At 37.7% G+C, this 24,890-nt stretch overlaps 1 protein-coding gene across 2 annotated transcripts in view; it reads right to left on the bottom strand.

The window, feature by feature from the left end:
• Positions 1-4,336: 4,336 nt before the first annotated feature.
• Positions 4,337-24,890, bottom strand: part of ZC3H12C (zinc finger CCCH-type containing 12C) — a 37,301-nt gene continuing 16,747 nt past the window's right edge. For both annotated transcript variants that reach the window (XM_085309066.1, XM_085309067.1), the window contains exons 2-6: positions 21,932-22,698; positions 10,757-10,896; positions 7,862-8,096; positions 6,762-6,868; positions 4,337-6,030 (exon numbers count right to left, since the gene is read on the bottom strand). In XM_085309066.1, the coding sequence (XP_085165192.1) occupies positions 4,634-6,030; positions 6,762-6,868; positions 7,862-8,096; positions 10,757-10,896; positions 21,932-22,626 (2,574 nt within the window). In that variant the 5' untranslated portion in view covers positions 22,627-22,698 and the 3' untranslated portion in view covers positions 4,337-4,633. The remainder of the gene's footprint in view (positions 6,031-6,761; positions 6,869-7,861; positions 8,097-10,756; positions 10,897-21,931; positions 22,699-24,890) is intronic.

Below are 24,890 nucleotides of genomic sequence, written 5' to 3'. Positions count from 1 at the left end.
GCTTCTGAACTTATCTATAATTTACAAAGCATATAAAATGCATGATTTGACATTTATAAAATCATAGCCCTTATATAAAAAACAAAACAAGGTCATAGGGTTTTGTTTTGTTTTAAGCTTTAGTCTATTTTTTTTATATCGATGGTTTTCATTCCTATACTAAATAAAAATATAAATGACACTCCACCACACCCTAATGATGGAAGGAATAAATAAGCAAGAGTCACATTGTAAGTCAAAATAAATAATTTCTAAATTATATTTATTAAAATGGTCTCTTTAATTGCACAGTATTTTATTTTTCAGTAGCAATGCAAAGTCAGTTGGGTATCATTCTAAATGCTCTAGATGATAACATGAAAGCATTGTGTCTCATTTTTTCAAGCTTTACACATCAAAAATATCTTGGTTAAACCTTCAACTGATAAAACTGATACATGTTTTGGTAGTCTCTTACTGTGGCAAGATACTGTGGTATCTCTCACGCAAGACATTTACTCCTCCATCTGTCACCTTGCTGGGGCAAAAGCCACCAGCTTTCCGTTCCAAGTGAGGTACTCTGGTTTATACTAACAGGTTTGCCTTTTTTAGAAAAGTATTTACCATTCAMTATTACCTTCACAGCAGAAGAGCGTCAATGACTCAACAACAGTCCACTGCTCAAAGGCTGCAAAAGACCCCATCAAAGGCTTCTCCAGATTGACACTACTTCTCTTGGGAGTATTACACAAATATATCAGACTTTTGGCTCTCCCAAAACCTATTTGGCAGTGGAGGACTGAGCTACAATTCAGACATACCAAATAAAACAGGATATCTGAAAAGATATGATCTTACCTTAGACTATCAGTAGTAGTTGGCAAGTTGCTTGTTCATGGTGTGTGTATGTATATATACATACATACACACACATACATATTTTTATATATATATAAACTATAGTGATTAACACTGTCACAGCTTTGCTCTAAAATAAGAGTTTAGTTCTGGGTAATTCAGTTCAAAAGAATGAAATCATTAGGGAAAAAAGGTTGCCTGGGCACATTTAGCTCATTAAAGTAACTATTCATGGGGCATATTTAATAACTCTAAATATTGGTAACACACTGTTATACAGAACAGTGTGAGTAGATGCCTAATACAAATGTGCATTCAAAATACTGTATATCTACATACTATTACTCACGTAGCTAATCATAGCTTGGGTTTGTATTTGAAAATATGGAGTTTCTGGTAAGTATCAAAACAATTCTCAAGTACCAAAGACGGGAAAGTGCTTTAAGGTACTTTACTCTTAACTGGAATTCTGGCACTCGATTGAAGCGAAGGCAAGATCAATGAATTACCTTCTGTTTAGGAAAAATGTTATAGTTCTGTTATTTGCATCAATGTAATTACATAAAACAAATTAACATTTGACCAGTATTATCACTTTTGTGTTCATTACTGGTGTCTGCTTTATAGGCTGTTAAATACATAGACTGATCTCTTCATCCTGGAAGAGCTCACAAACAACTGATCATCCTCTCTATCACTCACAACAACAAAGGAAATATCAGTATTTTGTCCACAGTAAATTTGCTTTACCCAACCTAACATATTTTAAGGGGAACTAACACATCATTGCACAACATTTAAAACCACCAAATAACTCCTGTTCTGGTACTTCTAAAGCATTTTTAGTGCTCTAGTACAAAGCACAAAACTTAAACGTATTTTAAGAATCCTCTAGCCATCGACACACTTGCAGGGATTCAATACTGCACGAAACGTACAGGGAGACAACCAATACCGATTACTCAGAACGGGGCACTTCGGCGCGCAGTCCCACGCGTCTCCTCTCACAGTTTTAACAGCATCAGCTAGGCCTGCTGATTGAACACTCTAAGCCACACTGCTACATGTATATAGTAGGAAGCATTCTGATGCTAATGTGATAGGGAAAAAAATAAAATGCCTCTATTACATACATATATTTCTGTTCAGGTTTAAAGGAATTCAACTTTTGGCAGAAGTAAATTCCTACATAAAAAATAAATGTAGAAACTCATCTTTTAAAAACACAAACATAATTGCATTATCAAAACAGCTGCATCTACACTATGGTGTAGTACTTAAGTGTAATTCAATCAAAAAAAGTCTTCGCATACAACTCAGATGAGATCCATTTATCATTCAAAGCCTCAGCGTCAGTGCTGTATCAGCCTCTACATTAAAATACGCTCTACAGATAGTGACCAACCAAATCAAGGGAAAACTATTGTCACAAGTGAACAGGTCCTCTCCCTAACCAGAGGACACAAGACAGATTATTCACAGCACCTCCTGTATTGTCACAGGGACAGATGAATGCAGATCCCACATCAACTCAACAGTAAAAGCTGTATAGAACACTACTTCCTGAATTAGTTTGCTGAACATGGTTCAGATTATTGGATATGTCTATAAGCACAATGCTTTTTAGAAGCATTTACTGTATACCCAAATCCTACTCGTTGCAACACATGGTGTCGCACAAGTAGTGAAAATGTTTTCCTATTCAAAGGTGCTTGGACATAATTTTCAGGCAGCATTTTACCTTTATTTTAGTGAGTTTATACTACAAAGATTTTAGATGGAAGAAGATGCCAATAGTTCCTTTTTCTTTTTAGCATGTAAAATTGAGACAGACACCTAAATAAATAACTACTTTTAATTGCCTAACTCTTATTCTATGTCTGAATTCTATAATTTTTAAATAAGGGATAAAATGTTGCCCAAAAGACTAATTATAGTTATACATTTGTGTTTCTACTAGATCTACAAATCAAATAGTTCTCAGTTTAAAAGATACAATTTGTATCAACAGTAAAAGGTACTTTCTGGTTCTTCAGGGCCTTACTTTAAATTCCAGCAAGTGTACCAAAATTATCAGCAGTAACATTGTAAACTAGTGATTTTTAACACTGAACAACATTACAATGCATGGAAACCTAAAACTGTAGGCAACTGACTATGTCACATAAATACATCTGTCATCAATAGCAAAATCTATTTCTATTATATAAAAAAAGCTTACGAGGTGCTAGTAAAACCCATGACTCAAAACCAGAAATATCCCTTACTAGTACTAAAACAGACTGGTTTGTCTGTTTCTAAAACTACAATATTTGTGGCAAGAATTAGGCCTACTTAATACAACAGGCCAAAAACTAACTTCAGGAACATATACAATATTTTATCTCCCCCCCAATCCCTTCCTCCCCCATCCCCAACCAAAACAGAAAGAAAAAAAAAGGTTTAAGTTATTATTTTCAGCTACAATATCATTACCATAGTGCAGTTAATAAATGTTGCATATCCTCAACACACACAACCTTTTCAGGYCAGCCTTGATAAATAGCAAGAAAATCGAACAGTATCTTAAATACAAAACTTGCATTGAGATAATTAAATTATTTAAAAACAGGTAAATATTTTATGAAAAGCATATTTTATCCAGTATACTTGTGCAGCAATACAAAGAAAAAGACATAAACAACTAAATGGCAGCCTAAGCTTTCAGGCCCATTTCTACTGACCAGAAATACACGCAGCTGAATAACAACATACGGGAATTGAAACAAGGTGGCCTGCTTTTTAGGAAGCTCTGAGCACTTGCAGTTTGTTAGGTTCAATGGGAGCTGCAAATTCTCAGCACCTTTGAAAATCAGGCAATAAGGCTCTCACCTTATCCATAAATTAGCAAAAAAGATTTTTTTTTCCTCTGATTGCATCTGATCTTACTAATCAACTGCATAACAAAACATGTAACTATCCAAACAAAACAAAACGAGCAATGAAAAGTGCCATACTATAAATTACTAATATATTGTTACCCATTTCACCATTAACTGGTAACTTAATTTGTTTAAAAAATAAAGTCAGTGCTGTAGTAAATCTTTGTTTTCTATAAATAGATGATTATAGCACAAAAAAGTCCACAAAACAAATAAACAAAAAACATATTTATGCTGTTGTAAAAAGTTCAAAAAATTGGCTTGAAAATTGTCTGTCAGAAGTAGCAAAATCCTTTTTCTGCAGGTTGTTTTAATGCCGCACAGCCCAAGGACAAACATCCAGCAAGTTAAAAAAAACAACCCAAAATCCCAACAATGTGTAACAAGGATATCGAAAGTGCTGCATATAAACCCCTGATGCACCAAAGATTATAGCCAGAGACCACAGATTGTTTATATATATATATATATATATATATATGTGTGTGTGTGTGTGTGTGTGTGTGTGTGTATATATATATAAAAATATTACACATACATATATATATACACAATATTATACATATATGTGTGCGTGTGTGGTGTGTGTGTATATATATATATACATATATATATATATATAAAAATCTAAACTGGAACATTCTCCAGCCATGAATATAGCCATTTAAAAATTTTCAAATTAGACCATAAAATTCATCAGTTACTTTCAATGCATGGGGCTAATCATACAGACTCCATGATACAGTATTTCACATAAATGGATTACTATATAACCTCCTTGCTGAGAAGGAGATCCCAAATGCTATTGTAGCAAACCTCCCTCAGCATTAGAGCTGAACTGAAAACTACTAGACACCACAAAGATGCATCATCTTTCAATAACCTAGCTGAGATTTTTCCACTAAAATGGCTGCAGCAAGCTGCTGAGCATCCGTCACGTGAGGGTTTTTCTTCATAACAATTCTCACAAGATCAGGGGGGAAGATGTTGCACAGGTTTATGTAAATCTTCTCCCTGGTGTCTTGATGCCTTGGAGGGTCTTGAGGGATTCCACAGTAAGGTACACGCCAAGTCTGGTCCTGCTGTTCAGGTAAGCTTTGGAATGCAAATTGCTCATAACATGGCTGCGTGGGGTTACTAGGCAAAGAGTAGGTCTGACGATAGCTGTACGCATCAATTCCGTAATTTGGCCTATCCCAACTTCCAAGCCCGTCCTGGCCAGAATATGGCTTTCTATGTCTTAATGGAGAACTATCATATAAACGTGAATCTGAAATGCTGTCTATTCTTGTGGACAAAAGGGCTCTCCCCAGATGCATGGTCTTTGAATGCGCTGGACTCTGAGATGTAGAGTAGTCGTTTGGACAACTAGAACGAGCACCAACTGTTGGATGCTGTAGATGCACAGCCATGTATGGAATTGGAGGTTTGTGGTGATGCTTTGGTTCTTCATGACTATAACTTTGCACTCGTGTTAGAGGCTCGTGGTAGCTCTGTAAGAAGGGCTGAGAGTTAAGGCGGCCATGGGGGTGCATATGTTGGCACTTCAAGTTCTCTTCTAGCTGTGGATCAGGCGAACTCACATAAGAGCGATCGCTGTAGCCCACATAGGAATCACTACTACCACAGCTCACACTCCCTTCACTACTGCAGTCAGAAGCTACAGAGCTAATCCTGTAATCTGTGTCCAAGGAGAAGCGCCTTTCAGGACTACGTGGACCAGATATACTTAGATTTGAATATGCATTCAGCATAGAGTAATACCCTGCATCCACAGGAGACTCACATTTTGGATACTGATCATAAGGCATTGGTGTTCCGTGATTTTTGGTTGCCATCATCACTGTAGGATACTGTCCCTGTGGTCTTTGATCCTGAGGTGGGAAGTGAACTGCAGATGGAAGGCCGTTGACTAAAGGTGCAGTACTTTGGGGTTTTGCAGCAGAGGAACTTTGTATACTAACTAAAGAAGGTACAGACCTGGTTTCCAATTTGTTTTTGGTGGGAAGCTTTTCCTCCAAGTCCTGATAGGCTTGAGTCCTTATACTAGGATCTGATTGCCTCTTTGGAGCAGCACGCTTCAGCTCAGAAGTGCCATCATTCTTAGTGCTACAGGGAACGCTATTGCTTTTTACCAGTCCTCCTTCATTTGTAGTTTTGGCAGCTGTGCTTCTAGACATGGCACGAAGTTCATCAGCTACAGATCGCTGAGGTTGATTTCCTCTTTCTGGATGATAGTATTTGCACTTGTGTCCATAGGTACATTTCTTCCCTATTAATACAAACAAAATGAAATAAAAACATATCAAAATCTGTAATCATTGCACAATGGAAATGGCCTTAATTTAAAGTTTTACTGGTGATCTGAAAGATCTTGCAAATGTTTGTGTGTCTCATGGCGTGAGATCTAAGATCTACTTTTTGTAGTATGGGAAAAAGAGGTGGTAGTGCTCTGGCAGACAGACCACTACTGCCAGCCACGTTTTGAGATGAACACAATGCTGTACAGCAACATATTTGTTGTATTGTGCCAGGGAGATATACAAGTGGGAAACTTAATGCAAAAGTCCCACAGAGTCATAAGATATTCAGCTCACTCAAGATGGTGTGCCTGCTAGAATGCTCAGCAACTAAACYTCAGGCAGCTCAATCCATTTTGTGGAAGAGAACTTAAGACATTTTATGGCCTGAGAATGTTAGAGAAGGTCTTTCTGGATCCTGCAGAATTTAGGTGCTGCTTTGGATCTCCTCCTACTAACCATTAATAAAAGCTTCTCCTTTAGTTCAACAGGCAGGTAAAAACATGCTCCTTAACCAGCATRTGAAGAAAATCTTTTCAGCTTCCACCAACTCCAGTGCTCAGCATTTTGAACGTTCAGAAGCTAAGACAATGATGTAAAACCCCTGTTTAAAAGYTGGTATTTTTTGATAGTGTTAAAATAAAGCAGGATCATGGTCCCCAGTCCCAGCAGTAAAGAAAACTGATTAGTCAAATTAAATTACCATACGGACACGGTTGCTTCTTATGTTCTGGTACAATAGGCTTCTTTCTAAGAAAATTGTCCAGACTTGGGCCATGGCGGCCAAGAGGATCATCAGGAGGCATAAATCTATAAAAAAGACAAAAAAGTGTTACGGAAATAAACAGGCTTTTTAATAATCCKCATGCAAACATCAGAATCTCATGACAGAGTCCCCACACCATAACCTCATATACTAACATTTTTAAACCTGGGTTATTTGAGATTTAGGGTATAAATCAGAAGGTTATTCTGAAAACAGCTGCAGCTCTTGATGCTACTGTACTGCAGCTGTGCAGGACCACATTTCTGCTGCAGCTACCGCCCACAGAGGTGAATCCCAGGAAAAGACCATATGAACACCCTAAGCCTGCTTCAGCCACCTATATTCTAGTCCAGCGGACTGCTCTGCAGCACAGCAGGACTGCACACAACCCATCCCTAAACCAGTAGTGGTGCAGCAAGACAGGCATCAACTTCTTAAACTGCCACAACTTCTTAAACTGCTTACAAAAATATGCTGTTTGTCTGTAYCATAGGCTCTTTCATCAATATTTAGGCACATGATTACAAGTGCCTGGCAAAGTACTAAGTCACTCCCACTACAAGAAGCTACTGGTAGTAACTGCAGTTGATATTTACATCAAGTGTATGAAGATACCATACATGGTATCTGAGCAGATGGTTGGAGTAAAAGCCTCCTGAGGGTCCTTTCATCTGAGTTGTTCTACGATTCTACGATTTAGGAGTCTAACCACATGGCACTCAAAAATATTGGCCTAGTATATCAAGAGAATAGGAATCCTATACCTTAGAATACATCAGATATACCATACACTTTGACATACATCAAAAGAGAAAAAAATCTTAGAATAAAAAGAAATAAAGAGATTGTTACGGAAAAGCTCTGGCAAGAAAGAATTCAAATGCTTTTAATAAGAACACCAAATCTATGATTGACTAATTCTTTTATTTTCCTAATATAACTAATGATTTGGGTAGAAGCAAACAAATTCCTACRAGTCTTCAAATTGTCCCTTTCTCAGTTATTTTAGTGGCATGTACAAAGACAGAATGACTTACTTGTCATTAACAAATGAATACATCAGCAAGCGTTCATCTATGAACTTCTTCCATTCTGGCTTTTCATTAGCTAGATCCCTGTAGTTATCATTAGAAACAATGATGCCATCTGACTCAAAAGCCAACTTCACTATAAATCGGTCATCATAGCATACCACCCTTCTTCCTTGCACTCGACGGGATGGCGTAAACACAAGAATCTTCTCCTTTTCTAATTTACGCAAGATTTCTTGGTCTACAAGGATTAAGAAGCAGAAGTTAAAAAAAAAAAAGAAAGAAGAATACGTTTGTTTGATCTCCAAAYATGTTACATTTGAGGAAGAAAACCCAAGTATTTAGCATTAAATGCATCTGAAATAGTTACAGTCCAGCAGAAAGCATTGGATGTACAATATTTGAAGTTAACAGTCAGCAGTCAACTGGTAATATTTTCCAAAGCAAACAGACAAACAAACACAGCTCAAACAACAACCCCCTTCCCTGCAAGCCCATAACCCCTCTACACCATTTCTAGAACAACACAGAGGACTTTGTTCACTCTGCTGTGGTTAAAAGAAATATTACTTATTAAAATGAAAACTTGCATAGTTTTCATAAAACTATGAAAACTTCCTTTGGGTGAGAAAGAAAAAAAAATCCCGCTATTCTTATTGGACATTTCAATGAGTAGGAGGCTATCTCCAATTACAGTCAAGGGTTTCCTGTAACTGAACTCCTTGTAAAGACAGACTTCTTCCATCCCTGTGTGAYGCTCACCAAGAAGCAGCTTCTGAAATAGTTCCAGTTGCTCATATTAACAGAGCTGCTTCATAAATTTTCCCCATCTCTACTGCACACAAGGACTAGAAAACCTATATCCTGTAAAAACACTCAGGCTCTTTATAAAGTTTAACAGCCTCCTCTAGAAAGACTTCTAACGTCATCTTGTAACCAAAATACAGAAAGAAACAGCAAGAGCAAACAGGTTTTTTGGTGATAGTAACAGTTTAGAAYGTATTTTTCCTTGAAGGATATAAAATTTTGTATATAAAATCACACCAAATCCAAACATTTTTCTCTCTAAATCTGCTAAATAAGTGTATTTAACATTTTGTATAGTTCCTTCTTGTTCTACAGCATTCTCTCTTTCTCTAYATGAAATCAGAAGTTCCCAAGGAGCTTGGAAAGCTGAGCTTAGATTACTAGTGAGGGTGATTTGAACCAAGATACTGGATGTAGCAGCAGCAYACCAAGGGCTGGAGCACATATGCCCTTCTGTCAATTCTGCCAGCCGTCCCTGTCCGCAGAGCAGGCAAGTTATAAAATGAAAATAAATTAAAAAACAGGCAATATCTGAAACTGCAGAAGATATCTGCACAGTGAATACAACTCCTGGATTTTAGTAATGGTTTACATCTCAAGTAACTCAACTGTTTTGTAGCACAAGAAACTTGACAGGGAACATCATTTCCATCTAAAAAAAGACTCTAACGTGAAGTGCATTAATGTTACACGTGAGCAATATATTTGATATACACATTTATCTGCTTACTACAAAAATGTAAGATTTGAAATCCAGTCACTTTGTATTCATTTTCCCCCTTTGTAATAAGAATTTGATGGATGATGRTATTTTTTCCCCACTAAGAACAAAATACCCTGCCAAGTTTAGATGAGTAGTAAACAATAAAAAAGATGCTTTAGTCTAAAAGGTTTTCTGCAAATATTCAGTTTAGAACCATCCTTATTTTAGTCATCTCAGACTTCAAGTGCGATTCTTTGGAAATGGACTGTCAGCACAATTTATTTCACAAGACTAGCAGCAAACAGGCTCCCTCCACCTTGATACGACAACTGAAGAACCTCTGTTTTACAGAGGGTACAATAACTAAGCTTGGTTTTCCCTCTATTTTCAAGGTCCATAATGACACTTGGCAAACTCATTTTTCATTGCTAGAGAACTTGTCWATGCTAAACTAAAGCTTCTTGTTTCTTGGGTTATAGTTTTATTTATTACATTTGCAATAATCTATAGTAAAGATTTATTGGAGGAGACAACAGCTTTCCAAATATTTTCTTGCATTAACAAGGTATGTTCTAGTAGCAATCAAGCGAAAGAAATGAAGTATTGTAAAGATCTTACCCAGGTCTTTGGAAATGCATGTGAAGATCAAAACATACTTCCATTTTCTTTTAGAAGTTATAGCTACCATTCTCATAAAYCTTTTTTCCCTAATTAAAGGCAGCCATGTCCTCAAAAAACAAAATAAAACAACCCCCCTCTCCAAAACCTACTAAATTMATTTTTTTTTATTCCAGAATTGTCCTCTGCCTAAACTTTAGGGTAGGAGGGAGGATGACCCTCTAGCCTTCATAAAAAAATATAAGAAATTTGATAAAGAAATAGATACCTCACTATTTTTTTTCCTGGATAAACRTATTTAAAATAAAATTCCCAAAACTTCCTCACTTGTTAAAAGTAATGATTGAAAGGAGAACCTTCTGTGGGGATAATTCTATTAATTCCAAGTATATGGCACAGTGATTCGCTGCAGGTGACCAGCAGACAAATAAGTCTGGGAGAACTTACTCACCACAAGATTAGTCAGTGAATCAAAAACCAAAACCTCCTCCCTGCCAATACACCATAGGTATAACAGTTTTTTAAAATAACAATTACATTCTTCAAGAAACAAACAGTAATGTTCAGGGAAAACTTATGAGGCAAGCAGCAAAGGAGGTTTTGAGCAGGGCACTGTTTTGTCTTCCTCCTTCCTGAAGACTGCAATGAAGTTAACACACCAAAAATACTTTTTATTATAAATATTTTCATTTCTAAAGATGTGTTCATTTGAATAGTACCACTCAYGCTGTGCAAGGAACAAAATAAACCAGTGATAGCAAAACCAAGCTTACCTGTGATAAGAGCATCAGGTCTTGACTGTTCTTTCCTCCATGCTGGCACAAACACTGTAACATCCTTGTGGCCTCTTTCCAAAAACCAGTCTACTGCCAATTTTATTCCTCGACAAGAAAATACTTCTTTGTTCCCATGGCTGAAACACACATTAAAATTCTTAATTACATGGCTTTGATTTTGTAGGATAAATGCATATAAATGGAACATAGCATAACATATATCTACRCATTTGAACCTTGCCCAAACACAGCCATCCCCTGCAAAATAGTAGAGACCAAAGACAGAGCAAGCACRAACGAATACGGAACCTGCCCGAGTCTGCAATATGTGTATGCAGCTTCTACAAATAGGGCAAATACAAGCAGAGAGAGTTAAAAATTCTTGAATGCATTATTTATAACAGGCACCATGGAAACCTGATGAGGCAAAACAGTAGGCCTGCAATACTGACGTGAAAGAGTGCGATTTGTTTAGGAAAGGCAGGTAGATACACTGAATCTTTGTGGGCAATGGCAGTAGGGGAAAAGAGARTACAGTCTTTCCAGTGGGAATCTTCCAGATCCCATACAAACAGAGGAGGAAATAGATGAGAGCAACTCCAAGCCAAAGGAGGTGGCAAGCACTCTGCAAGACAGATTAGACAAACTGTCCAAAAATCAACAAGATCAAATCAAACTTTTGCAAAATACTGCAGTTAAGAAAGAGAACTTAAATGCACATGTAAAAAAAAATGTGGAGAGACAGAAGTCCAGTAGAATATGATCAGACACAAGCAAAACAAAAGATGCACATCTGTTAGGCAATAACTGTCTGAGGTAAGACCAGAGATGCAATTATTTCATTTTCCAAAGGCAGATGATTCCTCRGCTGACTTCTTCATCCAGTTCTGGGCAACACATATTAGGAAAGACACAGATAAACTGGAAAGAATCCAAAAGAAAGCAAAACAAAATCTATGGGAAAGGTTGTAGGAAGAACATCTATTTAATCTGGGGAGAAAAAAAAACGCAGGCTGTGCAGGAACAAGACAATCTTAAATACATAGGATGTCACTAAAACAGAACAGTGATCGATGACTGACTGATTCCACTGTGTAAGAGCAGAGAGGTCAGCTTAGCCTGCACGAGGAATAGTTAAGCAGTATATTATAGAAGGTTTTCTAACTGAGGAATGTGACAACCTGCCTAGGGATGTTTTGCAATCTCCTCGTGGATGCTTTGAGGAATGAGTGCGACAGCTCTGCAGGGGATGGGCCAYGTCCTGTCTCAAGCACATGGAGAGAACAGAATTTTTCTCTGCGGTCTCTCTCAGCCCCACAACTCTGCATAGCAGAAAAGGCATGTTGGCATGGCAGGGGCCCGTTACTTTTCACTTGCTTGTCATGTACAGCATGCATACTGCTTAATCTGCTTTCCAGAAAAGAGATACTTCTTGGATCAAGTAGTGATTTGTAAAAGGCACAACATGATGAGGACTAGACACATTGATCCTGAAAGTTCCTCCTACTTGCATGTTTCTAGGTGAATAAAAACAGTAGCAAGTTATTTTAAAACTCTTACTTTTTTTCAGTAGGATCATTTTAAAGTACCTGTTATTTCCAGCTTCCTATAATACAGCATTGCCTATACATTTCTTGATACCTTGAGGGAGCTTGTGTACTTGTGAAATGGATGAAGTGCCACAATAATAGTGAGAAAAAAATAATAAAAAAAAATCAGATTGCAGAAGCCTACAAAGAATATGGCACATACATGTGATTTAAATGGATAACTATACTACATCCTGTTCTAAAGATACTGGAGACAGGACCTGGAAACATAACCACACACTAAGATGCTGCAGTCGTTACAGACTGCAATAATCAAAGTTTGTGGATTTTAGCTGGCACAAGGTGCTCTAAAGATAGTTTAAGCCTATCTGTGTTAGGGTTATACTAGCAGCAAGAGATGTAATTATCTTGATAATCTWTTTAGCTTTGATTATAGCCCTCTGCAATAATACATTCTCTGTTTTGTACAGAAATAGGTAATATATTATTACAGTGTAATRACACTGCAGTAATAATAAAACACAGTAACACTTTTTTCTAGGTACAGTTTTATATTATATGTTTATTCTTGCGTTTGTTTGGCTGAAAGAGCAGTAACTTTGTGTATTTCATGATTTCCCTGGAACAGGAAACCAAACTATGCATGAATAGACATCTGAAATGGGCACACCCACATACATGGACAAAAAAGGGCCACCAGCGTTCCCAGCCACGGCAGGTCACAGGGAGGTGTCATCGGACAACACAAATGCAGGACATGGATGCACCCAGGACTCCACAGGCAGGCTGAACATGACATTTTTATTTCAGATGAGCAAACTGAGGTTTCCCCTCTATGTGCTTCAGCCTCCCTTGCTATAAGGYCTCATTTGCAATATAAACATATTGTAATACTTTTAAAAACAGTTGAGAAGGGGYTGCTCCAGCTACCAGTCAAATTCCAGTGAAACTGCTCTACTGTTATTACTCTAAACAATCTCTATGGTTTCAAAGGGATAAAAACACTTTTTGCTCCTTGCAGTGAACATAGTTTTTGTTATACTGCATTTTAGAAACAGAATGTTTYCTCCTCTAAATCTGAGAAGTAATTTCTGGAATGAAATCCTGGCATCACAGAAAGAAATGGAAATTCCTTCCTATTGCTTTCCATCAGGTCCAAATTCTAGGCATGCTTTTAAAGCCAAAGGGAGGACCAGGCAATTCAGTTCTCTGGTTTCTCTCTCATCTAATATAGATCACTAAAATCTTTTCATCTAGAACATAAGCGTGAAATACASTTAATCTCTATCTGTGGGTATGTATAACAGAAATGGGAAATACATTAGAATGCATACTAACTTTTCTGCACTGCTGAGCAAGGAGATTTATACCTGACATAAATCTTCACGTTTTTTCAGACACATGCCTAAACTGGTGAGCAGTGAGAAAGTCTATGAAGACACRTCATTAAAAATTGCCTTTTTCTTCTGTATTGTTGCTATGCAGATTTGATGCTCTCTTTCTTGCAGCCTTTCCGCTTCATCAGCTTTATGATACATCATATGATGAAAAGATTGAAATTATGCTTCTTCCTCTGACTTATTTTTCCTTCTGATTAGCTGGAGAGAAATGTTTGTACTTCTTTGTCAGCAAAGATATTTTTAAATGTCTCTTCCTAAATATTAGAAATATATGAATGCTGAGAGTGGTCAAGATGACAGGCAGTAACACTGAGACACTGGAGCATTCTGCTTGCTGACTATATTTAATCTACAACTGTGATTGGAAAGGTAGATCAAGAATACTCCTTAATATCTAGTCCACTTTCATACCATACATGAATTTTTTTTAAAATCACCGTTTTTATATTTGGAGCATTGATAGCTGTGGTTTTATTTTTAAATGAGAACAGTAGTAGTGCAGTGCTGAACACTTCCAGAGCAAAATCAGTGAAGCATTTTCTAGGCTAGCAGAGTTAGTAGTGTGTGGTAAAATAACTGATGAGAACATTTGCTTTTTCTCTGTTTCCTTCCTARCCCCCAGACTAGATTTTCAAGTAACTAAATGGTTGAAAGAGTTGTAGTATGCTTCTAAAATGCTGATTATTACAATACTTGCAGGACTTCAGGAGTGCTCTTATCCAATATTGAGACCACCACAGAGTTACTAAATTTTGAAAAGTTCAGAATACTTATATGCTTATTTTATAACGGCAAGAGACATCAAAGTTGAGGTCTAAAATAAGGTCTGCTGCAATACATATGCAGGTGTTTATTCAATGGAAATCTGTTACAGTTCATAGGTAAAAATGTATTGATTAAAACTAAGAACAAAACTAAAACAGGTATCAATGTAATAAATAATGAATGATAAGTCAATCTAATGATAAATTTAGAGAACTGCTAAACTATTTTCTTCCATCTTGTCACAGAAGGAAAATAGTGTTTGGTTCATAATATAGAAATATAAGAATTTCCATCCTAGATCAGATTAGTGACTCATTAGCCTAGCAGGCTTTTTTTTTTTTTTTTTTTTTTTTTTTTTTTTTTTTTTTTTTTTCCTTTTTTTCTTTTAATGCTAACCTCATTTTTTTTAAAAAAAAAAGTTCCACTAGTTTCCTAACTACAGTAATAATTTGTACTAAAGCATTTCTCAGTAACCTGGGCCTTCTATTAGTCTTGCATTTGTTCCTCATAAATATGTTTTGGTGGAAGTGTGAAGCAGATATAAAAAGAAGTTATACTCAGAGCTGCCAGTAACAACCAGCTTCACATGATCGTAATTTGTTGGAAAAATACTTTTATCTACTCSTTAAAGTGACTTCTCAAAATAATTTAAGAACTAGGTCAAAGTAAATGCTGTATGAGATTGCTAGTGCCACTGGAAGATGAACATCTGAAATGAGTTTCTAGTACACATCAAGCTCAGCACCACAGTTTGAGAAGTGGCTAATGCAGTTAAACTCTTACAATACATTTGCAATTAAATTGTTAAATGGAAACAACATCTGGCATAGATAAGACAAACCAAATCATCTTTTGATTGACGCCGCATGGAGTAACCTACAGTTGTGGCAAAACTTCAACGCAAACAGGTATCAGAAAACCTTTAATTACCACCAAATGATGTGCCTCATGGCTTGCACATGGGGACAAGACTCAGCGGTGTAAAAGGAGATGTTTAATGWTGGTTTAGGCACCTTTGGATACTTGGTGCATCCTCCAGCCACCACTCCTGAATGGCATGGAGGTCTCCCACTGGGACAGTGGAGCCGAGGCACAAGCTTCAGATAYATCTAAAATATCCGGCAGCAGGAAAGGCTGGGCACGAAGGCTATCACTACAGTGTGAAATGTCTTTCTGAAGTGGCAGCACATTTAGCTAAAACAATAACCCAAAAAAACACCTTCCTCTTCCAAATAAAGTATGCAATGATTATTTCAGGTTGCCTTTTCTTTGTGCAATGAAGCACTATCAAGCACCAATTAGATGTACAGGCCAAAATTTTCCAAAATGGGAGATTAAAGTTCACTATCTACATGCCTTTGGAATCCTAAGGGTGAGGTTTTCTGTAAAACCGAATTATTCAAAACACAATTCATTGGTTTTAAGCTGCAAGCTCAAATGGCATGTTATCTGTACATAAACTCAAATGGCATTGGTTGCTTACATCATTCTGAAGGTGGTTGTCTTAAAAAAAAAATCTAAATACAGCAAGTATGATATCTGGTTATTTGCTTATCAATGGTGTCTTTATGTTGTTCTCATGGAAAGCACAGCAACAAGGTTCTGGACTTATTTTTTGTTTAGAGTATGTTTTCAGCACAAAATTTCTCAACAGCAGTACAATTATTGAAAATCTGACATTCATTCTTTTTACTGTTAGTGAAGAAAGTTTAAAGATACCCATGGTAGCCACTAAAAACTACATAAGAGAGAGACAGAAGCACACAAATGAAATAAATTTTCTAGTTGTCTTTGCTAYTAACTGCTCTGTTCCTTACTCCTTGTTTCCTGGTGGCAAAAGCCTGTTTTTGATACCAGCAAAAGAAGTATCATGACCATCTCATAACTAATTTTAGGTAATTTTCAGAGTTCCAACCTTGCCCTTCAAAAGAGCAAGCAGAGGAAAAGGACTGTCAGATATGCTGCAGAACTTTTCTATTCAGAAAGAACTCAGGAATAAAGAGAAATCTTGAATTGAAGAGTCAAGAAAGAAGCTCAAAAAGCTTGCCTTGGCTGCTTCTTCCAACTTGGAAGGTGGGGGGGAATCCTACGGAAAGCAAGAGTTTCTTCTCTTATAATCTGTCAAACTTGAGGAAAAGAAAATGACATTATCCTCTCTATTCCAGATTGGTGAGGTTCAGCTGAGGAATGTTGGGATCCATGAAAAGTAGGTCCAAGGCTACACAAGAGAGCAAAGAGATGGAGTGRTGATGATCTGCTCTTATTGCATGGGCAAAATACACTTCTTTTGCCTACCTCAGCTACATAAAGGGAAAATATATGGTAGCTTGAACTTCAGCAAAGAGGCACACAGGACTACTGTTGACTGAAATGTGTTTGTTCTCCCTGTAGTATCTACACCGTGAAGTTTACACTAAATAAGGTGTTGAGTGCCTTTTTTTTTTTAAAAAAAAGTGTTGATGGAAAATGCCTCTCTTGCTCACATGGGCAAAGGTTCTAGATTAAGATTTTTAAATTACAGTACMATCTACATGCAAAAAACATTATGTAGCAGTGCTAAAACTGCACCGTTCTCTGGAATGCCAATATGCATGATTGCTCAAGTAGGGTACAACTAAATCCTAGGTTCCTATCATTTAGTCCCACTTCCTTCTCAGTTGTGGGTAAATGTRTATCAAGCAGTCTACGGATGCTCTAGGGGGCTACATAATTTTCTGTTCAGCTCTAATTGTAAGCTTATATATACAAAAAACAAACTCTAAAAATATTCTAACAAAAAGATTTTGTGTGTTATGTTTAAACATAGTCAATTTTCCCGTTCTGTGAAAGGATTAAGTCAACAATATGAAAACTGGAACAATGTTTGAAGCATCCAACAGAAACTAAATGGCAATTCTCCAACTCACGGGCTGCAAAAGCCACCTTTCTGCCATTCAGCTGAAAGAGGTGGTTTGTTTTGTTCCTTTACACTTTAACTAGTTCACATTATTTAGCCATTATGGCAGCACTGTAAAATACWTAAGATACGTTTGATTAACAGCTTTCAGTTTAAGGGACCAATAACAAGTAAYGCCATCCCTAAGTGTAACAAAGGTTTTCCAAGCATTACTGAAAGACTCCTAGAGTAATCAAGATTGTCTTTATTATTTTTTTTTATTACAGCTTGCCAAAGAAGCTTTTCTAGAACAGGATTAGTCACCAGACAGCGTACAGGCTGGATCTGGTTGGCCAAAACAAGTTATTCTAGCCCAAGCAGTGCTCTGTGCTGTCCTTCACACTCCAGGAACTCACAAATCTACCCACTGTCACTTGACTGAATGCAACTAGTTACACAAAGATGCACATCCAGTCATGTCATCAGACAAATCCTTCCTTCCTTGTGTCAGAACTAACTGTTCTCCCAACCACAAAGATGGCTGGTTTCATCTGCAAGTCCAATAGCAAACAATCTTTTTGAAGATGAGGTCTTTTTCAGACAAATAGAAGAAACCTCACATTCACAGGCCTCAGTCCTCATGGGGGTTTTTAACTACTCCAATGTCTGCTGCAGGGACAACACAGCAGGGCACAAGTAACGGTGGAAGTTTCTGGAGTTCACTGATGACAACTTCCTGACCCAGGTGATCAAGGAGCTGATGAGGAGAGGTGATTTGCTGGACCTCATATTTACAAAGAAGGAAGAACTAGTCAGAGACGTGAGAGCTGGGGGCAGCCTTGGCTGCCRTGACCATGAGCGAATGGATCGCGAGAGAAGCAAACAAGGCAAGTAGGATCGCAACGCTGGAATTTGGGACAGTAGATTTTAGCCTGAACAGTGATCTGCTTGGAAGAATCCCATAGGATAGAGTCCTAGAGAGAAGACTGGTTCAGGAGAGCTGGTTGACTTTCAAAGATTACATCTTCCAAACTCAAGATCTGGTGCATTTGAATGGACCAAAGTCAAGCAAAGGTGGCAGGACGCCAGCACAGATGAACAAGAAATTTCTGACTAAACTCAAACATAAAAAAGGAAGTGTACAAGAGACAGAAGCAGGAACAGGTGACCCAGGAGGAATACAGGGAGGTGCTGTCCACAACTGCAGGTCTGGCATTAGAAAGAAAACAAAACTCTCTTGGAGTTGAATCAGGGGAGGGAGATGAAAGGCACCAAGAAAGGCTTCTACAAATACATCAGCTGCAAAAGGAAGACTATGGAAAATGTGGGCCTGTTGCTGAATGGGGCAGGGGACCTGATGACAAAGGACCCAAAAGGCCAATGTACTCAGTGCCTTCTTTGCCTTGGTCTTTACGGGTAAGGTTTGCTTTCAGGAATCCCAGGCCTCTGATCCTCTTGGGAAAGTCTGAAAAAAAGAAGACTTCTCCTTGCTGGAAAAGGATCAGGTTACAGAACAAATAAACCAACTGCATATCCACAARTCTGTGTGCCCTGAAAGGATGCACCTACAATGCTGCAGGAGCAGGCTGCCATTGCAAAGCCACCCTCAGGGAATTTTGAAAGGTCATGGTGATCAGGGTGGGGTTTCCTGAGGACTGGAAGATGACAAATGTCTCTCCTATCTTCAAGGGCAAGAAGGAAGATCCATGGAAATACAGGCCAGTCAACTTCACCTCAATCCTTAGGAGAGTGTAAGAGCAAATCCTTCTGAAAACAATTTCCAAACATACGAAGGATAGAAGGACGAATGATAGCCTTCTACAATGATATGACTGGCTCAGTGGATGAGGAGAGGAAYAGATGTTGTTCACCTTGACTTTAACAAAGCTTCTGATGCCATCTTCCGTAACATACTTGTTAACAAACTGATGAAGTACAGGTTAGATAAGTGGACAGTGAAGTGGACTGAAAACTAGTTGAACTGCAGGGCTCAAAGGGTTGTGCTGAGCTGCATGAAGTTCAGCTGGAAGCTAGTCAACACTGGTGTGCCCCAGGAGTTGATACTAGGGCTAATACTGTTTAGCACCTTCATCAGTGACCTTGATAATGGGGCACATAGCACTCTCAGCAAGCTTACAGAGGAGACAAGATTAGGAGGACTGTCAGATACACCACAGGATTGTGTTGCCATTCAGAAGGACCTCAACAGACTGGAGAAACTGTCCAGCAGCAACTTCATGAAGCTCAACAATGTAAAATGCCACATTCTGCACCTGCGGAGGAATAAGTCCATGTAACAATACACCCTGGGGCTGATGAGCTGGAAAGTAGCTTGCAGAAAACAACCTGGGACTCCTGGTGGATAAAAATTGTACAAGAGCCAGCAAAACATCTCTGTGGCAAAGCCAATGGCATCCTGTTGCCATTGGTCACAGATCAAGGGAGGTGATCTTTTCCATCTACTCAGCAGTGGTGAGGTCACATCTGGAGTGCTGTGCCCAGTGCCGGGCTTCCCAGTAAGAGATAACGATTTACCTGAGCAAGTCCAGTGAAAAGCCACAAAGATGATTAAGGAACTGGAGCATCTGTCATACAAGGAGAGGCTGAGAGAGCTGGGATTGTTTATGCTGGATCTTTTCAATGTGTATAATACCTGATGGAAGGATGTGAAGACAGAGCCAGACTTTTATCAGTGGTGCGCAGTGAACAGACRAGAAATACAGGATACAGGAAATTTTACTTGAACATAAGGATTTTTTTTTTTTTTTTTTATGGTGAGGGCAGTCAAATACTGGAATAGGTTGCCCAGAGAGGTTGAGGCATCTCTATCCTTAGGATAATCAAATCCTGACTGGACATGGCCCTGAGGAACCTGCTCTGACTCTGTTCTGAGTATGGAGGTTGGACTAGATGAWCTTCAGAGGTCCCTTCCAACCTCAAAGATTTTGTCATTAAAAACTTGGTGGAAAACCACTGCAGACCTGTTGATTTGATTCTTGGACACAGAAGATTAACTCAATTAACAGAATTGTTTTAAGGCTCTGTAGAATATAGCATGCCTTGACATTTGGCTCATTTTGTAAAGGTGGAAAAGAGAATAATTAAGCTTAGGAYGGGGATATCCTAAATATTTACTGTGATAATAACTGAGTAAACATTAAGGAAAGGTGGCTGATCATGAGGTAATCCCGGAATATGTTTGATGCAGCTCACAGGAAAAGTCACACTTAAGTCCACCCATCAAGTCTAAGTTGTGCTAAGCAATAATGCCCCACAAGGCATTTCAGAGCAGCTGAGAGCCATCACAGAACAATGAAGCTACAAACCACTAAGAAATGTCAGACCGGAAGATGGCAAAATTATAATAAGTTTCCAAACCAACAGCTCTGTTTATGGAAACCAGAACCWTCTGAACACTTACAGAAGTGATTCAAACTTACATGAAATGCAGTTCCAACCCATTTTAGAAATGTCTAGATGGCTTTTAGGTTGAATAGTTGAACAGTGTTTACTCAGCAGGAACATACTTCCTCTACAACTCAAGATTAGGATGATATGGCAAGTAGAAAAAACTCACAGGAATACTGCATTTGGAAAGAAGTAATGCTCATAATTTATGGGCTAATCAGTTTTGCTTAAGTCTGAAAAAAGTCATCTTGTTGCCATAAATAAGWCCTGTATTTAAATCTCACTTCAAAAAGTCATATTTAAAGGAAATGGACGTGATCAGGAGCTAAAAAACCCAGAAGCTCTTAGCCCTGAAACGTCTTGCACCAAACTTTTATTACTGAGCTAATAAAAAACCATGTCAAAGCATAAGGAGACTAAAAAAAGACCTTTTAAACTGTGACACTAAAAATAATCTTTGTGTCATCCAATTAGTTACTAGTCAATCTGTCATTCATATTAGCCATAAAACCATTTCTCAAGATCTCTTTGCCGTTTCTTTTCTTCCTTCTTTAACCACTGAGGAAGCGAGAGCTTCCCATGCACATAAATTTCTTGCTATACATYTAGGTGACTGGTCAGAATCAATGAGTGCTGTAGTAAGTGTTACCTATGGGCACATAAGCGGAAGTCTAAAGTTACACTAGYCTCATGAATCAGTGGCAGTAAACATCTAACTCCCAACCTGACAACCAACACTGAAATTTTATAGACAGATTGGTTATCACAGAACAACTTAGCAAGAAGGAATCTTACATCTRCTTTACCCTCTAATATGTAGTAGGATACAACAATTGCCATAGGCAATATTGCCTGCTAAAGGTCTGTTAAGCGTAACAAGAAGTAAGTACTAGACAGGCAGTGGGAAGGAGAGCTCTGATAGATGCCAACATAGGATGACTGACATAATTAACCTATTCTTGCTTTAACAGCGAGTACAAACCACTCCACTCTTAGTGGTCTCTAGCCTGATTGCTAAGATTTGCATACTGTCTGATTGAGGAAGAAGCTTGCTGCATATAGCAACCTGCTTGCTTACAGTTTTAAGTAATTACATGGAACATCAGCGCTTGAATTGGACAAGGTAATTCTGTTTCCATTTAAATATATCAGCAAAAGCTTCAGGGTCACATACCTCATTGCCACATTGCTGCCATCAATAACTATTGGCCTCAGGTTGTCACCATCCTCTGTCACATCCTCCTGCAGTGGAGACTCTGACCTCTGAGACTCTATGGAAGACGCCTCACGCATTACATTAGTGTTAGCATTACTTACAGCCTGGTCAGTCTCAGTTTTATTTCCAAGTTTGACAAGTTCTCCCAAAATATCATTTATTAAAGCATCAGTACCAAGTTTATTTAGTACAAGTTGAACCTGTTCTTCAGAGTAACCCAACTTAAGTGCAAACTCCAGTTTGGTTTGATATTCTTTTACCACATCAGGGGGCTTTTTGACTTCCTTAGGTACTATCTGAGCCTCTTCTATCCTCAAGTCTTGCAAAATTTCATTTCTTTTTAAAATATGAGGCTCTAAGCAAGGAGATCGGCACAGCTGTCGGTGAGTCTTAGGCAATAAATGTGATTCTGATGCAGTATTATTCAGTCTCTCTGACTCATTATCAGAATTTGTGCTTTCTTCAGAGTCACAGCTGGAGCTTCCAGATGTTTCTTCAGACGCCTCCTTGTCTGCATCTTCCTTCCTAGAATTAACCTTATCCATCGTTGGCTTCTCCACCACTGACCAAGGTACAATTGCATTTATTTGTGTGCCAGTGCTCCCCACATAAAGATGGCCTAAATCTTGCCCCGGATGATCCTTCAAGCCCATGAAGCTGCTGCATGTACTTGACTCCACTTTGACGTTTTTCTGGTATTCCTGAATATAAAGTGTTCCGTATTCCTAAAGAGAGAATAAAAATGTTGCAGCTGATTACGTGTCTTACTTGGGTTGTTCATGCTCTTTCCTCAGAGCTAGGTTCTTGGCTAACTCAATTTTCTCATTTCCAAGGAAAAGTGGTGTTTGCTTAATATCTGGATATATCCTCTCTCGGGAAAGAAATATAATTTTTTTTTTTGGACTGAAGAACTTCTTTTGTAAAAAGCTTTTCATAAGGAATATATACAGGTAAGCTGGTGAACAAACTATATGTTTTCCTACTGTATCAAGTGTTCCTACTTAAACACTTTCAAAATAGGGTTTATAAAAGAATGAGAAACCAAACACCACAACTTCGTTTACTGTAATTCAGAGACAGAACTCTTGTCCATATTTAAAGTAACTGAGACATTCCATCTAACTTAAGACAATATGGTAACAATTAAAAAAAACCCTAAAAACTAATGCAACCATAAAATAAGAGTACTAGAAAAACTTTTTAGAGTAAACAGCTCAGGGTTTTTGCTGAATAGAAACTGGTATAACACTAGATTATCTGGCTTGTTTAGGCAAACGTAAGATATTGTAATATAGAAAATGAATTAGTGACAAAATAAATAAACAAACAGATCAGCCCTAAAATGCATTATCAATTCAACTGAATGCAATCGAGCTATTTCTTAATTCCCGTAAAAAGTGATAGTTAAGACAGACTAACTGCTCTCAGAGTGCAGCATCACTAAYACAAGGATTTGGAGACTTGGATTGATCTAATGCCCAATACAGCCAACAGAAGTCTTTTAATGATTTCAATAAGCCATTAATCAAGCAACAAAATTAAAAACTAATTTCAACCACTGCACTAGACTTGTGCAAACCTTTTGCTAGGTCAAAATCTAAATACATAGAAAGAWGTCATCGAGAAAAAATGAAAGAAGAAAAGTTGCATTTTTGTGGACCTCTTAGCACCAGCCACATCAGTCTTTCTGGAGGRATTTTGCATAATGGCAGTTGTGCAGAAAATAGCTACCTATTTTTTCCACAAAATTTACCTTCATAGTCTATGTTTAAAGGCAACTTACTACATCTTTTCCTTATTCTTTTAGGAGGCTGGTCTCAACTGCTTCAAAAAAAAAAAAAAAGAATTATTTCTCATAGATGAAATAGATGAAAATGGACTGTATCGACCAATTGTACTGCAAAGAAAAATCTAAATTAAGGGAAGACTACAAAACAAAGAACTTTCATACTGACATTTCACAAGGCAAGATATAGAAGTAAGAAACACATGCAAAGGGCTTTGCTTACATTTGACAAATACTGTACAGACTAGCTTAATAAAGGAAATTACTATATCAAACAGAATTTCTTGATCTATGCTATGTAAGTTATAGATGTGTTTAATCAAGAGCCAAGATTTTTCTCTATCAGCAATGACATTAACTTTCCCTTCTGCTTGCAATTTAGCATTTTCAAGAGCGACCAAGTATTCTTAAACTACAGTCTACTTTCCTCTACCTGRGATTAAAAAAAAAACACAGAGCACACAGAGAAATTAATCCAGGCTTGTCTCAAGACAAATGAAAAAAAAAATCAAGTAGTAATTCTAACTCATGACCTAGTAAAAACAGATTCTATAGGCACTGAGGGTTAAGATATCACGAGCATGGTAGAACACTGGCAAATTAAGTTGTTACACCAGATAATTGATTTTAAACTAAAAATGTTGACGTTAACAGCTTTTTCCTCTCCAACACCCTAATCCAGCTTAGCCTGCTAGGAAATAAAATATGCTACTTTAAAGTTTTATTTAGATCCGATCTTGTTAGAAGAGAGTAAGGCTATAATACTCTCTCAAGTAGCACATCAAGGAATATTACTTTCTCTTAACCTGAAGCTTTAAGATTTTAAGCAACGCCACAGATTAAATACAATGAGAATTTAGGAAGTGAGCCTTTTCACACGGTGATTTATTAACTAATGTAATACACTTGATAGAACAGTGCTAGTAACAAGTCACAACAATATCCTAATAAAAGGATACAGTTAAAAAACCAACACTGTGGCCTTCGCAGAACTGGCACCCCCCCAAAAAAAGAAAAATCTCAAACAAGAAAAATCTATTGGAAGCAAGGCTGCTTAGCAACCAGCCTTTAGTTGCTAGGATGCGCTCCTTTAACATACCATCATGAATACTAGCACAGTGAAAGAATAAT

Source organism: Rhea americana, unplaced genomic scaffold (assembly GCF_003343005.1).
Source record: "Rhea americana isolate MKP2758 unplaced genomic scaffold, rheAme1 scaffold_29, whole genome shotgun sequence".
NCBI classification, from domain to species: Eukaryota; Metazoa; Chordata; class Aves; order Rheiformes; family Rheidae; genus Rhea; species Rhea americana.
Note: the sequence above shows the minus strand (reverse complement) of the source record. Positions and strands in the feature narration are given on the sequence as shown.